Source organism: Hoplias malabaricus, chromosome 3 (genome assembly GCF_029633855.1).
Source record: "Hoplias malabaricus isolate fHopMal1 chromosome 3, fHopMal1.hap1, whole genome shotgun sequence".
Classification (NCBI taxonomy): domain Eukaryota; kingdom Metazoa; phylum Chordata; class Actinopteri; order Characiformes; family Erythrinidae; genus Hoplias; species Hoplias malabaricus.
In genome coordinates, this window is record NC_089802.1 from 46,625,317 (window position 1) to 46,651,098 (window position 25,782).

The window sequence follows — 25,782 nt, forward strand, 5'->3', positions numbered from 1 at the left end:
GCTCTCTCTTGTACAAATATGTTATGTAAATACTGTGGATAATACAGATCATACATTACTGTGAAAAAGTCAGAGACCATTCATTCATTCATTCATTCATTATCTGTAACCGCTTATCCAATTCAGGGTCACGGTGGGTCCAGAGCCTACCTGGAATCATTGGGCGCAAGGCGGGAATAAAGTCAGAGACCACTTTTATCTATTTAATTTCAAATCAAAACGGCCATTAATGTATATTATGCATTGTTAGGAAGCTGTATACAATATGATTCACTTGGACAAGGAAGAGGAAATATATATAATAATAATACTTAATAAAAAAGGTTTAAAAAATACATTTCAACTACCTTGCAGTGTGGGTCTGAAAGGATGTATAGCTGTCATGCCACCATGGATATATTGTTGAAAACCTTGGATAAGCGCAAGCTTGCCTGGATGCTAACGGCTGACACTTTGAACACCTGCTATTTCCTAATGTGTCCCATACACCAGAGTTTCTCTGTGTCAAATTTTACTAATTTACATAAATTATTTGGGGCCAATAGTGAGTGAACAATATGTGTTTTGTGGTTAAGACTTGTGTCTAACGATCCGCTAATTTTCTGCTTTTTTTCCTAACAAAAATTAATAAAACATTTCTGCTTTGACTGATTAAATAAACCAATAGTGGTCTGATACCTTTGCACAGTACTGTAGGAGTGTGAGGTATATGAGCGAGTCTGAGCTCCTCTTAGAAGGTGGACACAGAAGGCTGTGCTTGAGTAAATGTTTGCTATAGGCAGGTCCTAAACTACAATGCTCTGATGTTGCTTCATGCATTCCTGCAGCTAGAGCACAGCTTTAATGAGCCACTTGTCTTTAATTACCCCTTACCCATAGCCATCTGTGCTACCAGTAACAGTGATACACACAAACACACAGACTAAAAAAGACTACTCACATCAAACTCTTGAGAGAAGCCATGATGGTTGTTCGAGTACAGCTCCATTATGTGTTTGATGAACTGCCTGACTGGGATTGCTTCCTGATCATCTGAAAAAATTAACACATATGTTAGTATTTTATATATATATATATATATATATATAGTTAACTCTCCTTAAAGTATAATTTTTAAAAAAGGTTTGGCAGTGAGGACTACTTATAATTCTTATAATTATAATTGTTTTAAGTGAAAATTCTGTACTTACCGTCTGCCTTCATTACAGTGCTAGTGATAGGAACCAGTAGTCACATTGTTTGTAATTCCATCCAAAGTCACAACATTTTTTTATGGATTGTTTTGCCTTACTATACCCTGAATGTATTATATAAAACATTTTAGACAAATCTTCATCACAAGGCTATAGGAAATTTAATTATTGAGCGTTAAATTAAAACACTTTCTTGTAAATAAAAAATAAATAAAAAATAATAATAGTCTGGTAAAAAAAACCTATAAAGACTTTTCAGATGTCTGGTTCCTATCACCAACACTATGAACAATTCAGGCTCATTCAGTTTCTCAAGGCCAAAGCACTATACATGAAGCATACTGAAGGACTTCAGCATCTTGAGTTAATTATGCATGAACTCTAAAAATCCTTTGATTTCCCTGTGTCCCTATCCTGACATACACTGTGGATGCAGAGTGACTGAAGAATATGATCCTGCTCTATCTGTAGCATACAGCAAAATACCAAGGGGTGTTTTCCCATGCATAGAACAGAATAGAAAAGATTAATGAGTTCTTCAGTATTTGTATATTAAGCTGTAAATCTGCATAATTAATTTTTTCAGAATGTGGCTAGACTTCCAGGGGGAGGGATATGTTGTACAAGTGTGGGCAGAGTTTTCAGTGACTCTGTTTGATCATGCATGGATATTAGAAAACCTCAGGCAAAGTGAATAACCAGAATTTCTTTCAGTGTTTTTCTCTGGTGTTCAAATAATGGATAAAACCTTGTAAGAACAGACACTTATTTTGGCCAGTTGTATCTGCAATCGCATTCTTTTGGTCATTCCCTGCTCATAAGCATAGGCATTGACTGGGTAGAGCATAGATTGATAGATTGGGAACATTGCTTTATGCTCCAGCTCTCTCTTTATCGCTACTTTGATATAGCAGCCACAATGTTGCAGACACTGAACCTAAACCACAGTCAATATCACTATCCTTCTTCCCTTCACTCATGAAAAAGAACACGAGATGATTAAATTCTTTCTCTTGGGGAAGGTTCTCGCACCCCTCCTGGAGAAAGCATGCCATCTTTGGCGTACCATGGCCTCATCCACATACTAGCCGCCCGCTTCACACTCAGCTGCAAACTGCTCAAGTGCATGTTAGATGCCTCTGTATGAAGAAGCCAGTATGACAACATCATCTACAAATAGCAGCCCCTCGACAGCTTTCCTGTCCCTGGCTATGCTTTGCCACTCTGTCCATGAAAATCAAGAATAGGAGTGGAGACAAGGTACAACCCTGGTCGATCCAGACACCCACAGTGAACAAGCCTGACTTCATGCAGAGAACACAGAGAAAACATGAATTGTGTTACATTTGTTTATTCATGAAATTGACCTCAGGTGCACAGATAATATCTCCATATAAAAGCATCTACAGAAATGAACTGGGGAACTCTGGAGTAGCTGCATCAGCCAAATGCCAAGAGTTGACTTGATGTGTATCAAGCTCCCAATCATCCAACACCTTTATGTGACAAATCTTGATGCTAAACGCAAATAGGTTTTAAAAGTGATGTTACATTATCTAGTGCCACACCTTCCCAGAAGAGTAGAAGGAAGCTGTTCTCCTAATTTTAAAAGCTTCTACAAACTACTGGCCATAAAATGTATTATTGAGAGTAATTGAGATTGTACAAATGAGACTCAAATCCATGCTTTTTTTTAGTGTAGAAATGGCAACGTAATGAGTCTATGTGGAATGTGAAGGTATGACACTGAAGTAGCAGATAGATATTAAAATAAAATTGTATGAATTTATAAACAGTGCATCACTCATTAAACCAAGGCTGTGATTTCACAGTGATACAGTATTGCTGCAGTATGTTTCACATTAATAGCAAAGGTGCAACACCAAAGACTAACTGTGATTTCTGTGGAGAACCTTTGTAAAGAGATTCACGGTGAAATCATTTGCATGTGTAAATGCTTTGGGAAAAAAAACACCCCTCTAAATAAAGTGTTTCTGCAAGGCGTAAATGCACGATGCAGTGAGTTGTTTAAAACCCCTACAAAAGGGATAAATGGGTTGATTATGGCTGTTTTGATGAGGTGTTTAATATATTGAGTAAAACGTGTATTGAAAAGGCTGAATATCTATAATACACCGGCTTGCATGTTGTCTTTTTTATAGGTGGTGGCTTCTACATTGAATAGCTGGGCCCTTGACTGATGGTGATGTTTAGATGGTAGCATCTGTGCATAGTGAACCTCATCTGTTAGCCTTGAACGAGGGGGGGTCTGGTACAATGGCCTTTGTTATATATAATCACCCATATAAAGACGAGCTCATTGCTGGCTGGGGAGGCACACAGCTGAGGCCTTTATTTGATCGTGCTGAACAAAGACTGAGCAGCTTGAAGGTATTTGACTTTTTGCCATAGCTATGGATGGTTATTAAACCTCTAGTGTTTACATCTTCCACAGGAAGGATCTTCCACACACACACATGCCCCTTTCCCTTGTTTAATAGGGATGGTTGATTGGTTCTCTGTTTCGAAGACATTAAACTATCAACCAAAAGCGGTGTACTCATAAACATTGGTTGATTTTACTCCCAGAGTGCCCAGCTATATAAAACTGTCAGACAAGATAGGCGCAGAGAGAGAGAGAGAGCGAGAGAGAGAGCACAAAGCTGAATAGATAGCAGGTCCATACTAGAAGCAGCTGGGCAATTTAACAAAACTATCAAACGCATGAACGGAGCCATTAAAAAGGCCCCCCCTGCATTTTCAGGAATGAGGAAAATGCTCATAGAGAAGTTCACTCAAGAAAACAACAAGGTAGCCTATTCTAAACATTTCATGATTGCACATAAATTTCCACCCATATGTGTATGAGTGCATGTGTATCAGCTGCCTGCAAATGAGCAGGCATGGATGTAATTGACTCACCAGGTATAGAGAGGGCAGGGAAGCTCTCATTGCGAATTACTCTAGGGGAGTTCCTGTCCTCTATGTAGACATGAGCCGCGTGGAAAAACCTCCTAAGAATACAGAGATCCAGGTTAGTGGAACACCTTGCAAACAAAACCACGCTCAGGGCAAACTGAGCTGTACACTTCAGTATTAGTTTCTCTTTTTGAAGTAGGAAGGGTTCAGAACTCATTGCAGGTAAACATTGTGTTCAGAGAGAACTTTCCTAACCTGACAAAACCTCTGCTTCCCGGAATGCTACACATACTTTCACCTCAACAGAGCTGTCCAAATTCTTTATCTGCTAGCAGAACTACAATAGTTTTGCATAGTCAAACTCAAACTTGATGCCAGGCTCGAAGTGCAGACCCAAATTTGTCAAAAAAAAAAAAAGTGAATTGAATGTAAATGTCATATGTTATATAACTAACAGTGTAACTGATTATATAACTATGGCGTAAACTCTGTATATGCATCAAAATGCCAATCTGACATTTTGTTGTGTACACTAAATTTTATTTTTGCAAAGACCTGTCATTTCTTATGTAACTACCTATGTTAAAATACTACTAATAATAAAGCAATTGCCAAGTTACATAACAATCATAAAGTATTACATTACTAATATATTTAGATATCCAAGGGCTGAAGGCATTCCCAAATTAATTCTGATATAATTTGTAATTGCTCTTCAATAAAACAGCAAAAAAATCACTTGCAAATTTAATCAGCTGTCTCCCAATCAACTTATATTCTTACCATCTATTCTAGACATTATCTGGACAAATGTTTTGCATGGTATCCCATCATGCATATAAAAGACAAACGACAATGCAGACATCTTCCCTATTCTCTTTCTATCCCACACCTTGCTGATAACATGTAAATATCCCAGCGTAAGAGCACCCTACCTGTACTTAATGCAGAGCAAAGAGCAGATGCTATTCATCCTTGAGAGGGAAGATGAAAAGAGAACAAGTGAAGGAGAGATGGGATGAAAGAAAATGAATAAAATGGGGGGGGGGGGGGGGTCGACGACCCTGGGGATCACCCCCTACACCTCATCTGTCCTAATGGCCCTCCCTCTGGAAGGGTAGACTCTTTTGTGTGAGGTTTTCTGCCACCAGAGCCACAATGTGGAGAGCTACTGCAGATCCCTGGGTGCTGCCTGAGGGTTTAAGGATAAAGCATCACAGTAAAAATAGTACAGCCGGGCTGGAAGTGGATTTTTTTCTTTTTCGGACTACGGACTCCCTAATCAAGACTGAGAAATCTATCATAAGTGCTGAATTTCTCTGCTCTGTTCTGGGCATCTGTGAGTTTAAGCAGAACTCAGAAAAGCCTCTGAGGCATCCAGATGGATCGCAGCCTACATAAAAACCTCATTAGCCTATCACCTTGGCAACATCAGACCTTCGTTTTGGCCAATAATAGCATGCGTTCTGGTAAACATATTCAACTTGAGCATATTTTGTCGGATGGAATCAGGCAACTAAAGAAGAGCATAGCGTTAGTTAAGACATACGACATAATTAATGTATAACTGCACTACAACTTCACATTCTGACAAATTAACGAAAGACAAACAGTGATAAACAAGACAGTAGAGTTGATGGAAACTGTATTTTTAGGCTACTGAAGGCCTGCTGGTAGCACACAAAGCACTTCTCTGCAGTACAGTACGCTCATGACATCTTAATGACAAACCCAACACATTTCTACACTCTCTAGGGAGCTGTCAAATCTCCATCTGCTTCTCTTCCGCTCACTCATCAGATAATCGTTCATTAAATCCCTGACAAGCCTGTTCAACTGAATCACCATTTCATTCACTTCGTCATTAACTCACTTCCACTAAAGCCTGATTGCTCAATATGGAGATGAGGTGAACCCAAAATGGTGAGCCAAAATAACTGTACATTACAAAAGAGCAGAGTGGGTTTAGACTGATGTCAGTGTTGCACAAATGATTCCACCCATTAGTGAGCTGCTCCTAGTTTCAGGTCTGCAGCCATTATGGCTACTTCAAACCTTAACAGTTTATAACCAGCTTATATATCAATTAAATATGGAATTTACAGAAACACCAGGTAGTGTCCTTAGCTTAGAATTACAGCTTCAAAATCATTGTGATGGGCCAAAAACCTGTAATAAATAGAACCGACCATTGTTACTCTGGACTCAGAGAGTACTCAGCACTGTGGAAACTACACCTTTGCCCCTGTCACACATGCACGGTAATCCAGCAATGTTCCAGAGTTTATCCAGAGGCGCTGTATGTGTGAATGCGACCACCTGCAACAATTACTGTGAACATTACCCAGACTTAATCCTGGTAGCTCCCTAGTAAAGACTTCGGGGAAGTCACAGTCAGCCCATGTGAAAACGGGAAGTGCGGGGGAATGTTCCGGAGCCTCTCCTGCACACGCTGCACAGGCACTACTCCACACCTAAAGCATGTGTTTTATTTCCTGCTTTGAGAGCGCACCTCGTGCAGAACATCTCCCGCTATGAGCTGCATGTGTGAAAGACTACACTGGGACATCTTCAGACATGATAATTCAGAGTTTTACTATGTAACTTTTTAAGAGGATAGGAAGCAGAACTATGTAGCATTTGAACTGCACTTGAGCACAATTCAATATAACTGGATACTGGACTGATTTTGTGACCAAGTACCTAACATCAACAATGTTAACAGATCCTCCGAGCAATATTTCGATATCTGTTGTAAATCCTTCCAAAAAGAGAAGCTGCTACTGCAGCAAAAGGCAAATAAACTGGGCATTAATACCCCTGATTTCAGAAGAAATTCTGTCTGAGTGGGTGTCGGCCATACAGAATAGATCCAGAGCATGTTGCAGCTTTAAACGTTATCATCCTTCTGCATATCCAGTTCTGCTACACTACACTTCTGTGCATTTTAATGCCATGTTCTAGTCAGCAAGGCCAGCCTGTAAGCCTCACAGATTGGAGCACAGCTGGGTTCCTCCACCTTAGGCTCATAAGCCCCTGGGGCGCTGTAAGCTCTATGCTTGTGCATGGACATGTGCATGGGAGAGGGCAGCCTAGAAAGGTGCTGATTCATGGTCCAGAGCTTTATGTAAAGGTGCAGTAGGTTTTGGGATTGGGGAGAATGGGGTTAGAGCAAAGAGGTTGCTCATGGTGTTAGTGTCATGACAGATCCAGAGACTATCGGGAAGGGAATACAATGGATGAATTAACTTACAAGAGATAATAAGGAAAATGTTTACAGTCAGGATTAGAAAATTAAAGCCAATTTTACCATTCTTAACGTTTTAAGGCCTGACACATTAGGTCTAGGGCCTACCCTGAATTATTCGGCGCATGGGAGGGACACACCCTGGAGGGGGCACCAATCCTTTGCAGGGCAACACACACACTCACACATTCAAATAATCATAATACAAAATGTAATTTTTTAAAACGTTCAATTGAACATCTAAAGTAAAGCTCATGATTTTGATGAATATGTATTTTGTAATAAAATATGTTGTCAGTTTATCACTTTTGATTCCAGTTATACATTCTAAACAACATGTTACTTAGTCCTTAATAAAATCAGACTTCTTCATGAATTTTGATGAACTATGTATACATTTCTGAATTTGAAATAATTTTGAAAAGACAATATATTTTGTTTTGTGAAATATTCTATAGGTAATAATTTAACTGCTAGAATGCACAAAATTCTAGCGCATTAAATCTTATATTCAGTTATATAATACAATTTCTATTCAAATCATAATCCACTTTTTTTCCTGGATCTTCATGATGCAAGCAACTGTTCTGTGAAGGTGTGGTAAATGCATGTACTTCATTCATAGTCCACGTAGGGGGCACTAAACACTTCTCCCAATAGATGTAATACAATTTTTGGCAAGTCTACTCATTAGGTGATGAAACACCCATGTCCAAATGTCATATCTTATTTGAGAAATATGGTATTTGCTCCATGGATTTAACTAATTGCTGAATTCTCAGAGATGGAACTCTTCTTCAGTATGAGGGAAATGAGATATAAACTATCCAACGTGAAGGCGAAATGAACTGAAAATGTTTTTAGAAATTAGAAAGAAATGCAAAGATGAACAATTGCACACATGAGCTGGCAAAAATTATAATTCAAGAAATATAAAAAGGGATACACTACATAACTTCAGAGATTCTGATTTGGAATGGCACTGAGAACTGAGAACAGCATGAGCCATATGCTGCCCATCTGACACATTAATAAAAAATAATATGTCAGCAGATATATGCTCTTCCTTTACTTATTGAGAGAGCAGGTCTCCATGTTCTCAGTTTGATTTTATTGTATTCTTAATTGAATTATAATGATACTTTATTGGCCCTCTGATCTTTCTACCATGCGAGTTTGTATAGGACTGATTTCCACACAACTCATAAAACACAGTTTTCACAAGGACAAGATCCATTACTCAGACAGAAGCAGAACACTGTGAAGATCTCACCTCCAGTAGACCAGGACAGCCAGCAGCATGATGAGGCAGAGAAGGGTGAGAGCTGACACCACCATCAGCGGGATGATCCACTCCATTCTGCTCACTGATGATGCTCGGCCTCTTGGTACATCGGATATGCTGTTCCTCTCTGAGTGGTGATAATGCACAGAAAAAAGGGCACAATTACAAAATAAGTTCTAAGTTTATATGACCTTTACCAGTAACATTAATGAACTCCTTTCAATTCTTTCAAGAGTTATTTATCTGAGCATTAAGTGTTCATTTGCTATAAAACAAAAAGCAAACAACAAATAACTCCCAATATTGGAATAAAACCAAATAACATTATTCCAGGGAGTGTGATATTGTGTGTGTGAATGTGTTGGTTTAACCTTGTGCAAATCTCTCCTTGTGGAGTCCGTGTTATTTGAGGTTATCATCCAATACCTAGTTTTACCGTTTGATAAATAATTATTTTAAATAATGTGTGCTGTCGATTTAACATATTCATGCAATGAGGATATGAACAGTGAAAACACTGTTTTTCAAACTCACTCTCACCTACTACTTTATTTCTGTTTTATATTATTATTATTATTTTTGCATTTACTGTGATTATATATAACTTAGTACAAGCACCATGCTTACTGAGAAGGCATTAGTTTAAATATATATAATTATCTTAGATGCCACAAGACTTCTGCACATTACTGTAGCTTTTAGTATTTAACCTTTCTGCTTATATAAAGGCTGAAGATCCAGGGGTTCATTGACATAGGGAATGATGGTAAACTGCGATGCTGCTGTTGTTGCCCCACTCAGGTTTGTTTACAGTGGAGTGGGGGATGCCAGTGTTTCAGGGTGCCCTGAGGTCTGTTACCTGCTGGTTCTCTCCTTTTAGTTTGGCTGTTGTAGTTAGTTCTGCTGTAGTCACCTGCCACACTCTGACAATATTCATATTCTCTATAATCCATATATACAAGCTGAATTAATGCCACCTCTCTACGCCCTTCGAGTTAATGACTGCCTTCCTATATGCTGATGGAAGACTTATCTGACCTTCATTCCCAGTATCTTCTACACTCCATACTTTCACACTACATCTGTGGCCTCCGTTGTTCCATGCAGCAGGTCCTGGATATTTAATTGGATGATTCAGCACAGACTTTTTACTAAAGACCTCCATTACATACATAGACTCTAAAGCTGCTTCTACCTGCAGTTTTAAATTAAAACTACTAGAAAGTTCTTCTGCGTATTTACATTACCTCTAGCAGGTATATTAACGGTAATCAATACAACAGTACAGCAATCCTAACCCTCTGTTTTTTTTGCTGTTTTGATTAAAATGCAATGTGATAACTGTTAAAAAATGTGCTTTTAAAGCATTATAGACTACAACATTGGCACAGTGGACATTTTGTCCTGTATTTATTCAGGAATGTTATTGCTCATGTAAAATGTGGGGCATCCTTAGAACATGTGTCTAGAAACAATTCATCACAGTTAAAACAAAAAGTATTATCTTTCAAATGCCAACTTTCTACTTTAAGTACTACTTCCAATGAAAAGATGTACTTTGAGCACATTGGTTGTCATTTAAAAAAGAAAGAACCATCAGGTTGTAAAAAGCGCTAAATAAATCAATTTTACAATATTATTTGATTATAAAAATGATTATTATAATTATGAATATTATTATATGTATCAAATATGTATCAAAACATGACTCAATTTTGTAGGGCCTCATTCCTTAAAGCCCTCTAACAGAGCACCCTACAAAATAAGCTTTTCTGTAAGTTCTGGAGAGTAACATGATACAGTTCATCTACCAGTGTGAATAATGACAGGCTGCTGGCTTCTGTCCTCACTGGTCAGCTTGATGGTCATAGTGGGGCTGCTGGGAAGCTGCATGTCTGTGCTGTCAGTGTTTTCCAGCCATGTTGTTGGTGTCAGGTCTCGGTTTGAAGGTGTTTGAGTGACAACAGCGACCTGATCATCAGAGGCTCTATAGGTCATTGTGGAAACCACACCCCCACCTTTTTGTCCCCCCTCTCTCTCTCTGGGTCTCGAGGTTGGGATTGGAGCTGTGGGTTTCTGAAGTGTGTTTGACACTTGATTTTTCTCTGTTACAATTTTTTCTTTCTTTTTTCGTTCGTCATCACTCCGATCCTTGTTATCGTCATCCTCATCATCATTTTCTGTCTTGTCGTCATCTGGCTCTTTAGTTTCCGGCTCCTCATCTGAAGGAGGGTTCTTGGTGTCAGAGGTGAAGGTGTCTGAAGTGGGAGGGGCTTGTTGGTTGGTGGGGGCTGGCCCTGAGCTGGGCGACTGTGTGGGCCAAAGCGATCCAGGGAGAGAAGAGATCACACCACCGCTGAAACCCAGTCCAGCTAGAAGAGTGCTGGTCACTACTGATGCCACTGTAGCCTGGCCACCACTGGATGGAGGACCCATGCCCGTCGCCATGGAAACGAAGGAGAAAGGGAGCCCAGAGGATGCCCAGGTAGAGGAGCCAGAGCTAATTGGGGCCATGTCTGCAGAAGAAGGTGGAGAGACTGTTGGCTGGAAAATTACAAAATAGGAAGAAGAAGGAGAAATGAAGATAAATCAACTGATCAAATAAATTAAATTAACATTAAATTTCAACAGCTTAAAACATGCATAGCTATGGAAGCAAATCTGTCTCATCAGACTTTGAAAAATTACCACCTGTGAATTTTTAGCACTGAATTTTTTTGCACCAAAATTATGCATCTGAATTTTGTTGCTTTTGAATTTAAGTCTTCAGATTTCCACCTCATATTATACATCTGAATATAATTGCTCTTGAACTGAACTCGTGAATTTTCAAGAACATGTTTTCAACTGTTATTATTCAGACTAATAAATTCAGATAAAAAAATTCAAGCTTAAAAATATTCCAATAATAGGTTTCGAAGTTGCTCAAATTCAATAGGCCATATTCAGATGCCAAATACGAGAGTACACATTCAGAGACTGTTGTTGTAATACAGCAGGTAGGAATGAAATGATCTACAAGGAAAACAAACCCATAGGAAACTCTATGCATCTGTAAACACATTATATCCTCTCAATAACTAAATGAATACATTTTAATGATTTTAATGACTTTAACCCAACAACTATGTAGAGTCACAGCATGGAGAAGAGATCATTCCTAGAGGACTGAAATTTGTATCTAAAGTTTTACAAAAGCAAAACTAAATCTGCAAACAAAATTCATAAAAGGAGAAAGTACATGTTGCGAATGCAAAACAGAAAAAATATATATATATATTTTTAAAACCTACTTGGTTACTTTGTTACTTTTTGCGGTGATTTAATACTTCTTTTCATTTGCATGCTGTCAGTCTTTGCTTTCATTGTTTTGGCAACATGCAAATGAAAATAAGTATCATTTTTTCATTCACCTGTCGATTATAAGAATTTATTTGCAGATTTACTTTCTTTTGTAAAACCTCCTACACAAAATTCACTCCATTCTATTCTGTAGATAACACACCACAATGGAATTGTACAATAGGTGTTAGGTGCTCCCTATAACTGTGGCCCATCCAAACTCACCATTCCTGCTTTTACAATTCGTGACCCTTGAAATATCCTGGTGGTGTTTGCTGAAAGAGCAGAACAGGAAGCATTTTAAGTAATAAAGTATACAGGAGATTAAATGAAGTAAAACATGGCACATATGAATTATTCACCTCTGAATAAAAGATTCTGGCTGAAGTCACTGCGCTGATCTCTCGGACACAAAGCCTGCACTCGGAAGAGATACAGAACATCTGGAGACATGCGAGTGATCACTGCCCTCTGCAGGACACACACACACACACAGACACAAACACACACACACACACACACAGACACACACAGACACACACACACACACACACTTCAGTTAGAACTAGGATTGAGATTAATGTGAGAATATTAATCTAGGGGCACTGGTTACAGGTTGTGGGGCCCAACGAGCAAGCATTATGTCCCCAGTTCATCACTATAATGAGGAAGGCTACCACTATAAATAACTGCACTGATGCTAAAATGTAATCAGATTCAAATCCATTAACACAATCAGGAAGATATGTTATTTAATACTAACAATTCATAACTGAACTGAATAATGGTAGTTACTATAACAACTGACTGCATCCCATGCCTGACTGTTCGCCAGTTTTCATATATATATTTTTCCACCTTAAAAGATGTCGCTGTTAACTACTGCACCAAATGAAATAGTCTTTTGTTATTTCTCATTATATATTATATACAGTACCAGTCAAATGTTTGGACACGCCCACTCAGGGAGGGTTTCCTTTGATTTGGGCCATTTTCCACATATTTTGAAAGTACAGTACCAGTCAAAAGTTTGGATATCCTCTCATTCAATGGTTTTTCTTTTCTCAGATTTTTTATTATTTTCTACATTGTAAATGAATATGGAATACATTGAAACTATGAAGGAACACATATGGAATCATGTAGTAAACAAAAAAGTGTTAAACAAACCAAAATATGTTTTATACTTTAGATTCTTCAAAGTTGCTACCGTTTGCTTTGATGACAGCTTTGCACCCTCTCAGTGTTCTCCCAACCAGCTTCATGAGGTCGTCACCTGGAATGGTTTTCAGTGAACAGCTGTGGTCTCGTCAAGAACTGCTCACCTTCTTAATGTGTTTGAGGCCATAACTTGGTTTGTGCAGAGGTAGTGGCTGGTACACAGTTCTATACAGTGACTTGCCCTTTTCTACTAATGACTGATGAGAAGAGGTACTGTACATTCAAACACTTATGTCATACACAATTTATTCAGTGCAAGCCCTTTACCACATAGGGCAGAACAGAACATTTCAATTGGGTGGGCAGTATTTCAGAGATTACTCAAAGCATTGGGTTCATATGGTGTGGTGTGGGATGCATGCTTAACAGAACTACTGATCACTGCATGTTTGACCTGAGACCCAACACTGGTGTTAGCATGCAGCCATGTAAACTCAAGATAGCGATACAGAAACATTTTACTAATTAAAGATCTTTATATTATACTAATAAAGGATTATCTATCTCTATTATTTATTTATTGAGAAAACAGAAAAAAAAACTCAAATTTTAAATTTTTTTTATTTTATTTGGGTGGTATTCTGTACATGCCTGGTATGTGATGCTTATCAACCCAAGAAACAGATAAATAAGAAAACAAGGAACATAAACATTAAAATGACTTCATGGATGCTAGAGGTGCTTTAAGTTAGATGTGATTCTCACCATATTGAAGAGTCAAGAACCTCTCTTCCAAACTCACTTTTATTACTGACTGATAATAAGACAGGCTGACAAGACAGAAATGAGAAGATCTAATTTTCTAGGACCAAATGTAAATGTAAATTCAGATTTATGTCAACATTATGCAAGTCAGAATTTCATTTATTCCATGAAATTTACTGGTCATTCAAATATAATTCAGATCTCAAAAACTGGAGAGCTCCATATGACAGTTTCATATGACAAAAATTGGTCCTGACTCTCTAATGCAACCTACACCCAGCCTCCAAATTGAAATAAAAATGTAAATGTGGCAGTGAAACGATTAGGGAGGCAGAATATGTTGGAGTGAAGGAGAGTAATTGGGCTTTGGCCGTGGCGAATAGATTTCTACAATTGAATCCAAATCTAATTCGGCTGAGCCAGAAAAAGATTGGCAGGTTTCATCTGAGAAGTTCCCTCAGCTTGCTGGGCCCACCCCTGTTGTCATGGATACCACATGTAGACTACCGATCTGGCAAGGTGACTGATGGTGGGGTGGGCTGTGCGCGTGTATGCATGCGTTTGTGTGTGTGTGTGTATGTGTGTGTTTGAAGGGGTGACTCATTTATCAGGCTCAGAGGAAGACAGACTGCATGCTGTCTAAACCTATCAATCCCATGAGTCTATCGGGGCAATAAGAAATCCAGGCGTCCGCACAATGGTCTTGAGGGGCCACTATCTTGAGCACTTCTTGGAACTTCAGTGACATGTCTTTACAGTGACTGACCTGAGCTGACAGGTTGTAGAGATAATCTTTCAAGTAAGTAACATAGTTTCAGATTAAGAAAACAACCTGCAGCCCAATACACCTCACACTTTCAATTGTATTTTTTTGTTACACTAATAAAACAAATGAATAAAGGGCATGTCTGAATTAATGCAAATGACTGCTCAGAAATGTTTCAATTGAATCCAACAATAAATTAAGCATGGTGTCTCATAAATGAAGTGATAGAAAACACATAAGCACATAAAACTCCAATTCCACCTGCTGCTACACATGTGACCGAGCAACTGTGCAGCAGATATTACTGTGTTAATGGAAACAAGGTTGTGTGACATTGTGCTGAACTACTTACAGTATGATCCTCGCTGGTCTGGGTTTTCTCAAAAGCCACCTCATCTTTCACCCAGCTGTAGGAGACCAAGAAGCCCACTATGGGTGGATGGTAGATGATTGACGGCCGATCCCAGGTCAACACTAGCGCTGTCTGGTTCAGAGGATGAGCCTTCATGTTACTAGGGATACTGCTGCAGACTAGAGAGAGAGAGAGACAAACAGAAGGTATGACAGAAAGAAAGATGGAGAGTGAAAAAGAGAAACAGAGACAGCACAAATGGAGAGAGAGGCAGAGAAACAAATGATTAAAGAGAAAACCAGAAAGAGTAATAGAATCAGGAAGACAGGAAGAGTGAGTGAGATAGGGGAGTAAGAGAAATTAAGAGAAACCAAGAGGAGAAAAAAGAAAGATAAAAAGAGAGAAACAGAGATGGAGAGAGAGAAAGAGTGAGAGAGGTGCAATTTAGACCAGAAAAAAAAAACCAATGCACTTCAGCATCAGGGAAAGAAAGAAGAGAGTTCTCCTCATTTGATTAGAGATGGTGTGATTGGAGACAAATGAGGCAAATTATAGTGGGAGCTGAGCCAGGCTCAGAGACGTGCAGGTCCCTGGCTGCAGCCTGGAGGTGAAGCTAAATCTTTTATTGCTGTCTGACTCACCAAAGTGTTCCCACCAGAAACTGCTTCAAAAAAGGCAAATAATACATGAGTTCATCTCAATCTGCCTCTGGGCTTTCAAACAGCCTGTGTGTGTGTGTGTATGTGTGTGTGTGTGTGTACACACGCAAATGTGTGAGCCTGTATCAGTAGTCATTGCTACAGATGTGGGATTAGTGAGTGATTTTTTTTGGCAGGCTGCAGAGAAGCAAAGCCATGTAGAACTAGTCCTTTAAACAAGGCAAGGTCACCCTCACGGGACATAGAACGGGCAGCCAAACAGAAATGTGGCACCACGACTGTGTTACTGTGATACAGCAGAGAGAAGCTTCTGACACTAATAACGTGTGTCCTGTAATAAAAATCGTCATTGTTCAAACTGACCACTGTGTGGAACACTATAAACAATACAATCAGCATAACTACACTACATAGGAAAATATATTGCAGTCTAAACTCTGTGAGGTAAAGGCCTCCTTGAATGTGTATTATTGTCCAACAATGAAAATTAAACATTTACCAAATGAGAGACTGTTATTGAGATCAAAACAATATACACAATATGCCCCTTCCCCAACCTTTTGTGGAGGAACATCTACACAACTAGCAAGCCATTAGAATAGACATAGGAACATTTAGCCTTGAGACCCTGGGGCGGAAAATAGTAAATAGCAATGGGGTAAATAGTGATATGCATAATAAAAATGTGAGCTAATTATAGATGCAAGAAATTATTTTTTATGTTTTGAAGGATTCACAAGAGTTACCAAGTCCATGTATTTTAAGTGACATGGGCCTCTTTTTACTGTGACATTGCTCACAATTGTTGATACTCACATGGTGTGATTTTTTTGGGCTTGTTTCTAAACTAATTTGGGCTTGCTTGCTGGTCCTGTCTCTATCCAATATAATTTTTTTCTGTTTTTCCTGCTGAAATTGTTGTTGTTTTTTTCCCCCCCAAACAGCCACAATGGTTTTCCATTAAGAATCTGTTAGATGAGATCACGCCACTATGACCATGTATAGTGTGTCTATAGGCCATTCTTGGTATTACTGGTTTAACACACTACCTGTTGTCTCAGAACAACAGTATTTTGGCATCTCCCTCAGGAATCACTCTTCAGAATTGTTCTTATTGTACCCCCAACACTGAAATGAAATGTATGCCCCTGTCAAGACCATTGGTGAAGCCAAGTGCTGATGTTTGATGATTGATTAGTTTACGCTAGATTCAACTCATTCTCAAGCCACAGTGGGTCAAGAGGATATCCAGAATAACTTGACACTCAGCCAAATAAAATAAAAAACCTAAATAAGAGGGTCCTCAATCTTCATTCAAACTGACAATGGGTTATGTCATGGTGGCAGGTTCTTTGCAGGACCCTCCAGCCAAACTGACCTACCTTAGCAAACCTGAAAACGGTCAGATATGGAGAGAAGAATCTAATTCACACTTCAGTATCAATGATTACATTGGGTGTACTGAGAAATTATAAGCATGTCATTAAAGGATACCAGCTATCGTGTACTCATAACAATTTGCCCTGCAATGCAAACAAGTTCAGAGTGAACTTTCACCATTCACAAACAACCTTCTCTCTGCTGCTTAAGTTTACAAAGAATGAAACACTCTGCATTGATCTGTAACGTCTGCAGATTCCCAAAGGTAGAGCTTCCGCCACTTTGCCTTGTTCTCCATTTACGCTTCACTGAAGAAGAGCAAAGTGTCAAGATTCTTTATTTCTATTTCTCACACTTGCAGCTTGTAAACACCACCTATACACTTGAAATGCATTTATTAACACCTTGCTTTAGTCACATTTTAACAATAGCAAAGTGTTCTTAAGTAGTTGCTGTTTGGAGGAATGTGACTTGTACATTTATATCTCTGTGGCTATGGGGCATCCACCTGTGCATTTGCAGCCAGCTGTGTTCGACACTGGAACTGACAAATTGTTCATGGAGACTTCTAGCAGTTATATTATTGCATTGATTCAAAAGCAGGTACAGGTTGCAAAAGCAACACATGAGACATTCTGGATAGAAACATTAGGCTGAACAGTTGTGCAAATAATTGTGTGAAAATGATCAAATGATCTGGTCAAATGGTACACAGCCTGTGCCTCTGGTACACATTCATTACAGTGAACACTTTTCTTAATGATTCATTTTAATGCACGATTTGTTTTTGTTGCCTCAGTTCCAAATAATCAGAAAACCAATCAGGATAACACTGCCTTCTGAAACCTCAGAACTTCTGAAATATAAGTATGTAAGAAAGAGCAGTTTTGTAGTGGAGATGCTAACTGTGAGTGAGTGAGTAAGTAACAAGCCAGTTCCATGAATGCCGATTTTTTTCTTGGTATTCTTTCAATGTTAATCTCACCAATAAATAGAAATAACATAGAATAACACATAAATAACATAATATTAAGCTTTATTCCCCTCTAATAAATTGTGTCCCACATTTTTACAATTATTTTTTTTTTGCAATCATTTGATTAGAGATATACATACGATTATATCAGCTTCTCAGGCAGAGATTCATCCTAGTTCTAGACTACAGACTGTTCTGAATGGAGATTCTCCACCCAAAAAAAGAAAAAGGTAGTCTCAGACTAGGCTCAATCCCTGTTAGTGAAACCAATAATAAATGATCAAATCTTTCTTGAGGTTCTGTCACACAACTGCACGTGAGAATCCAGGGATGGAGAAAAAAAACACTTTGGAGCAACTCCATCTATCTGTTGGTAGTGTTCTGCAAATTCTGCAAAAGAATGCAGCTGCTTTATTCATTATTCATCCTTTTTTTGGGAGGGGGAATGGGTGTATATAACACGTGTGTTTGTGTGTGTGTGTGTGTGTGTGTGTGTGCGTTTGTGTGCAAGAGAGAGAGACTGGGGCAGAGTGTTGTGGCCCCTGGCCTCTAGATGGTGGTACAGACTTAAATGCTGTGTCTAACAGAGCCCTCCAGCAATATAAACAGTGCTAACATGATAATATATATCTGGACACTGCCAAGAAGGTTAGTCACCCCAACCATGACTGTGTAGTGCTTAATTCTGAAGAAAAAGAAAGGTCTATTTTCCTTGAAAAGTACATTATGCGCTACGAGTGCAATACTTTTTTGCTCTTTAATCAGCATAAACATCTACACATCAACAATAGAGTGAATAATTGCAAGATTAATACAATTCTATCATTTATTCCACGGCCAACAATCAGTTGCTGCACAAAGATTACAGGCAACACAGGAGCAAGGGTAGATGTATTAAGCGTGATAATGGTGGCAGGACTGTTGGTGGTAGTGGAAAGTAATTTTGCTATTGATGTCACTATCACGCAATCTATTTCTAAAGATGTTTTGTGCACACAGCGCTTTCATTAGGCAGGGCGGACCACATACGTGACGCTTGATAAGGTCATTATGGTAAGAGCCCCTCAATGGGTGTATCAGCACCAGCAACCTTTCAACAAGCCCACGGTAAACAAGTCTGCGGGTGGATGGAAGGGGGAAAGCAGACAGATTGAGGAGAGCAGAGAAGAGGAGAGGAGAGAAGAAAGGGTGAATGGAGGACAGGGGGTGATTAGGGAAAGGGCATCAACAGTGGAAGTCGGCCTCAATAGCTCCATCAGCCTGAGTGACTCAGCAAGAGGCCATTATCTTCATCAGTTCAATCATCAGCATGCTAATCATTGCTGCCATCACTGTCCCACAGTAATAAGAAAGGCTCCCCTGAGCTGAACAAACTCTGCTCACATCTACTCTCATGACAAAGCTTTACCTTTCAGAGTGAACAAAATAAGATGCCTGGACATTAGCGCAAAGCAGAAAGCTATGTTAGTTTACAGTGAGTACAGTGGTTACACTGAGTGAAGTCCTTTTGGAATGGGGTCAGTTTTTCACAGAGAGGTGGGCAAGTGTAATTCTACTTTAGCCCATTTGTAATATTCATGAATAATACAGAGTAATAAATCTCAGTATAAACGACAGCGAATGACATTCTGTGGCCAGAAACTGACCACTAATGAAGGACTAGAGGGCGATTATAACATGTGCTGCTCAGCGATAACATTAAAATGACCTCTTTGTTATGCATTCATTGCCCATTTTATCAGCTTCACTCCCGATACAGGTGCACTTTGTAGTTTTACCTTTACCAATTGCATTCAGTTCTGCATACTTCATTAGCCCCCTTTCACCCACTTCTTCAATGCTCAGGACCTCCATAGGACCATCACAGAGCAGGGAGCCTATTATTTGGTATGGTACATATTACTCAGCACTGCAGTGACACTGATATGTTTACGAACTCAAGCAGCAATGCTTTTGTCTGCTTCACTGAAAGACCACCACCATGTCAGTGTCACTGCATCACTAAGAAAGATCCATCACTAAATAATACATGCTCTGTAGTGGTCTACTAGGGGTCCTGAGCATGGAAGTACAAGCTGAAAGGGGGATAACAAAGTATAAAACCGATGGATTACAGTCTGTAATAATAGAACTTGTAAGTGCACCTCTATGGACATTAGAGCAGATAAAACAGACACTGTGTAGAAACAAGGATATCATTTAAATGTTATGGCTGATTGGTGTATTTAATAATATAATTACACTCAACAGCAATAATAAGCATATTCACTTAAGCTGCCAGAAGCTTCACTCTGAGAAGTTTCTTGGATCACGTTCATTCATCTACATTTCGTGTTCTATGTCATACAGGAGCTAAGGCTAACTTGCCACATTTTTTTTTTCATACAAGGAAATAACTGCCTGATTTGTGCTATGCTTGACATCCCTAAATGTGTCCTGGAGCACCTCCAGAAAAAAAAAATTTTCTGCAGGATATGACAGAACATATACTCTATATCAATTCGCATGGGTTTTAAACAGCCTGGGGTTATTCCTATGTCTCATTTTATAGAAGGTAAAACCCTCTAAAATTTTTACAGTTACAGGAGTGTGCAGTTGTTGAAAATGATTGACAGAGCGTATTCAAATGGAACTAAAATAACTGAACATTATCTTGTAGTAATTACAATGCCCCACCTCCCTGTGTAAAACTAATCCCATTCGAAGAGGGCTTAAGACAGGGAAACAGACAAGACTAAAACCATGCACAGTTTTCACAACTTATTGCAATAATTTCCAACCAGTCAAAATGGAAAATTATTAATTATATTGCCACACAATATTCATTTGCATGCGTTTATATTTAGAATGAATATTAATGGTGATTACTCTGTCTCTCGCCTGTGTTACACTGCTCCCTACTTCATCACAGCCAAGAGCAATCAATTCCCTCTGCCAGGGATGGAAACAACAATCATCATTTATAGAGACAGCATACAACTCTTGCCCATTCCCTCTGTTTCATCTAGAAAGCCATTCTATAGCAGAGGCAGTCACTTTGCGGTAGTCTGTAGTGCCTTATATTGTTATACAGCTTGTTCCCAAAGGCACTTGGTATTCTGAAAGCATCAAAGGCATTTACTTAATGTGCCAAGTGATTAAAGCCTAAAATAAGCTTCAAATCTGAAAGTAGTTAGCTTGGAAACATTACTTGTGTCATATTTTGTATTTAGTGACCCTCCTAACTGTCCATCAGATACAAGAGTCGTACAGGGGACACTTCACACAACAAGTAATTTAGGTATTATTATCATTCAGAACTTCTGGTTTAATTTCCAACTCTTTCTAGTATCAGCACAAATTTAGTATATAACTGCATGAACACATCCTAATCAATAACAACATATTAATTATCCATGGCCTGTCACAGTCACAAAATTGTATTGATTAAGAAATTAATTGTCTATTGTGTCCTAATACATTTGTTTTTCTGATTTAATTTATTTACATGCATATTCTTCAACCACCCTCCATGGATGGCAACACATATCACACCCTGTGAAGGCTTAAATAGCTGTGGAAAATCAGTGCAGTCAGCTTACATAACTGCAATTAGTTAAAATAATTGCAATTTGGTGACTATGTTATAATTGTGATGGGTCTATTGCTTCACAAAATAACAATCGAACAAACTGAAAGTACAACACAATTATTATACGCTCTGATTAGCTTCCAGCTGATCCTGGGACAATGTATTTCATAACTTAGCTTTTGAGATTCATTACCAAAACTATATTACTGGCATAAACAGCAAGTTACACTCTACCACTGGACAGTGTGCAATGGAAAAAATAAATCATGAATTCCTATATGACCATTGTTGCATGGCTATTAACTGGACATGTGTCTGACCTAGAAACACACATAAAAGTGACTGCCTTGAAAATATTCGATTTTCATGTTCACACAGTTCTGATATTCACATTAACACTGGTACAGTATTTTCTGGCTGTTTAAAAATTCTGAAATGTTGCATCTTTGACAAAGCAGAAAACTCATGTTATTAAACAAATGCATATTTTAGTATGCCACTGTTTTGAGATGAAAATAACAAAGCTCCAAAACTGAGCAATAAAGCCATTTATTAAAAACATGTATCTCCTAAAATAATACCTTTACAGGACAAGGGGAAAAAATTTTATCTTTCAATGGAAGTCAGTGAAAAGGATTTTATTCCAAGTACTTTTTGGAGCATTTCTATTGGTTCATTTATCAGGAAATTTTCACATAATGTAAAGGATAGCTGATGTGTTCAAATTATTTAGTAATTGTTAAAAATGGAGAAATACATGTTTCAGTATCTAGTCGGCTTTGTTCACACTGATCTACACACATCAGGCATTACCTTGGTAATGCATATACTACTCTATATTCTTCTTTCATTTTCTTCAGAAATGATAAATAACAGGTCAATGTTCTGTGTGTGTGAAGCACTGGGTAAAAAGGTTTGGATTTGGTGACCTGGTGGTTATCCGTTCAGGAATTTGCTTTCAAGGAAAAAATACTCTATTGTTTCTAAATACAGTAATCATGCAATTCCTGCAATAAGACCGGAAAACAAACAAACAAACAAACAAACAAAAAACATCAGAGCAAACACCTGCCTGGTGTCTGATGTTTGGGAAAGATTTGTCCACAACAGCATCATCTGTTATAAACCTACTGCTGACATCTGATAGTACAAAAGTAAAGGCCACGCAACCTGTGCTCCACAGCTCCAAACTGGCACAACAGTATAACAAAGGAAAAGAGGAAGCAGTGCCAAGTGAAGAGAGACTGCAAGCAGAACAAAACACCAGATGTCTTTCAAAAGTGTAAAAGCCTTATGTGGGAGCTGTATATCTACTCTGAATGTCACCTGTTGACTGCTGGTAGTCCTGGCTCATATCAGCCCACATGATGTGGTGCTTGCCAGAATAGTTAGGTACTTAGCAGATTACGTTCATTTATTCAGTCATTGTCTGTAACCATTTTTCAAGTTCAGGGTCGCGGTGGGTCCGGAGCCTACCCGGAATCACTGGGCGCAAGGTGGGAACACACCCTGGAGGGGGTGCCAGTCCATCACAGGGCATCCACACACTCACACTAACGACACTTTTGAGTACAGATCAAGTTCCTTATGTTAAATCAACTGAATATGATTTTATGCTTGTTTTAATCTATTTAATATTCTCATTATAATCAATATTAATGATAATTTTCAAAAAAAAAATTCTTGTCATGAGCAGTGTGGCTGTTTAGCATATTTTCAATGCATTTAGTTACACGTAGCAAAACTAGTACCAATATCGTAACAAAGGAAAGGACAGTTCAAACTGTCAAAATGACAGCTATGGCCATTATAACAGTTTTAGAATTCTGACCGTTTAATACAATCTGGTAATGGGAAAAGTCAAGTGATCGTATCAGTTGCAAGTCTATTTTTGTATAAAAAAAATAAAAAAACAAACAAAAAAAACCCCCTCACCTTTAGAAGCCTCTGTATCTGCAGGGCTGGCCTGTCCCTCACTGGGATCAGAGAGCCAGGCGTCCTTCACTGCTGATTTGTATAAGAACCGATTGTCCAGATTCTGAATGGGCCGGTGGTTGTTCCTAAGGTACTCCACAGACTTTACATGGTCCTGCTGCTCGGTGGTAAATATTGAATAGAATGCATCCAACTATAGGGATAAGGGACAAACGAGAGAAAAAAACAACAGACACATGATGATGGTCTGATCGTTCATCTGATTACAAGATTAGTGCATCCTTCTAAACCACAGTAGAAACAGGTTCACACTTGATTTGCCAATGACTCACTGTTAAAATACAATTCTCTGCTCAAGTTACCACATTGCTGGGGTTGATGGCCTCAGCCTTGTATTGACACTGATAGCTTGTGTGATGACAAGTGTGTCAGTATCTGACAACTAACAGTGCGGGAGCTATTAAGATAACCTCACATGTCAAAAAAAATATCACACTTTCCTCAGGTTGTCTGTGTGAGTGTTTTCATCTGTGTCTTGTATAAAGCGATACTTAATATGAAAGACAGCTCCAGCGGGCTGCGGCATGGTGCAGCTGGGTATGTAATGGCTAAGACTGTCACATCCTATTGGGATCTAGGTTCAAATCATGACAATGCCAAAGTTTTGGCTTCATGCCCATGGCTGGTACAAAACTGCAAACTGACCGTTTGACAAGTTATGATTGAGGCCTCGGAGTCAGAATTGTCTCCAATTATTCCTTTCTCTATTAAGTAAGGAAAAATGTCCAACGAACCTGCAGTGAGAATGGAACTGGCAGTAATGTTGCTGAATTATTCAATCAAGAAAGGATGGAAAGTTGTTGGTTAGGGACCTGACACCTGACAGATAATAATTTAGGCACCTGGAAGATGGCTGTGTTTTGATTTTATTCTGGAAGCTGAAAAAGTTAGGTCTAAACTATATGGAAGACTACACTCACTGCTCAATGTCAAAGACCCAGTTGCCAGCGTCAGAGGATGGACACGCTTGCCATACTGATTTGTTGTCACTGTACAATAGTGAAGATTCAGTCTGTGGGCAAAAATCCAGAAAAAGGACACTCCAGAAGGGCAGAATAGCGGGCATGTTGTATAAGGCTGGGGCTGAGTGATTGAGTGAAGTGTCTGAATACAGCAGAGCTGATAATCCCCCCTGGAGGGCAAAGCTGCAAGTGCATTCTCAGAACCTTTTAAACCCTGATTCACTACAACCTGGTACAGGAGAAATAAAGAGTGCTTATGTTTGGTCAATATATTTCTCAAGCACCAGATAAAGAATATGTGCTAAAACTAATGAATAATAAAAGCCTTTTATTTTAGTGCTCTGCATACATTTTTGATTTAAGCATTTTACCTTACATCTTGTATTTTGTCTGGGTTCAGCACTTAAAACAGGATTATATTTTATATTTGTAATTTAACACTTTCCACTTTTTTATTTTTAAACAATGCTTACTACATTGTTAAATATTACATTTAGATACAACATCAAACTCTAATTTAAGAAGTGAGATAAAAACCTCCTTTTTTATGTTTTCACATTTAAAAACACTATGTGTGGGAATAAGTAATTATTTCATTAAAATTCACTACAAGTTAAGCATATTGCTTTTCCTGTAAAGTTATCATTGTGGGTTTGATTTTGACATTGACAATATGAAGTGAGGTATATGAATATGGAAATCTGTTTAGAAGAATCTGTTTGTGGTAAACAAGAAAAGTTGCTAGAGTGATGGAGCTGGGGAAATAGGGCCCAGTGGGAGACTGGGAGTTTTTTCAGCACAGAAAAGAATCCTCCTGAGCGCATCCTGACACTGGCCTGTACCCAGAAACATTTATAAACCAAACAACAGTCAGAGAACTGCGGCTCGGAGACAGTCTGAGTGAGTGTGGATCTGCAGGAAGCAGTATAGCAGCCGTCAGTGTGAAGGAGGAAGTAATGTTTATACATGATGTGTGTCTCACACTCTCCACAGTCCTCTGTCTTTAGAACTGCGACTGTTTACGTCCCACACTCCAGCGTCCTCCTCCTGCAGCTTCACATACACACATCTAATCTCACTTAAAAGAGCTTTAAACATAATTAAGATGAAATAACAGGGACAAAAATCACAAGGTTATGAAATATTTGTCCTAAAGTGTATGTAAATATGAATGTACAAAATCTACACTTGATAGAATATGTCTACTTT

At 38.7% G+C, this 25,782-nt stretch overlaps 1 protein-coding gene across 2 annotated transcripts in view; it reads right to left on the reverse strand.

Moving 5' to 3' along the window:
* ca16b (carbonic anhydrase XVI b) overlaps window positions 1–25,782 on the reverse strand; it is a 122,243-nt gene that overhangs the window by 12,747 nt on the left and 83,714 nt on the right. For both annotated transcript variants that reach the window (XM_066663919.1, XM_066663918.1), the window contains 8 exons: window positions 23,552–23,744; window positions 15,031–15,209; window positions 12,349–12,457; window positions 12,212–12,261; window positions 10,456–11,188; window positions 8,633–8,771; window positions 4,116–4,207; window positions 941–1,032 (listed from right to left, as the gene is read on the reverse strand). In XM_066663919.1, the coding sequence (XP_066520016.1) occupies window positions 941–1,032; window positions 4,116–4,207; window positions 8,633–8,771; window positions 10,456–11,188; window positions 12,212–12,261; window positions 12,349–12,457; window positions 15,031–15,209; window positions 23,552–23,744 (1,587 nt within the window). The remainder of the gene's footprint in view (window positions 1–940; window positions 1,033–4,115; window positions 4,208–8,632; window positions 8,772–10,455; window positions 11,189–12,211; window positions 12,262–12,348; window positions 12,458–15,030; window positions 15,210–23,551; window positions 23,745–25,782) is intronic.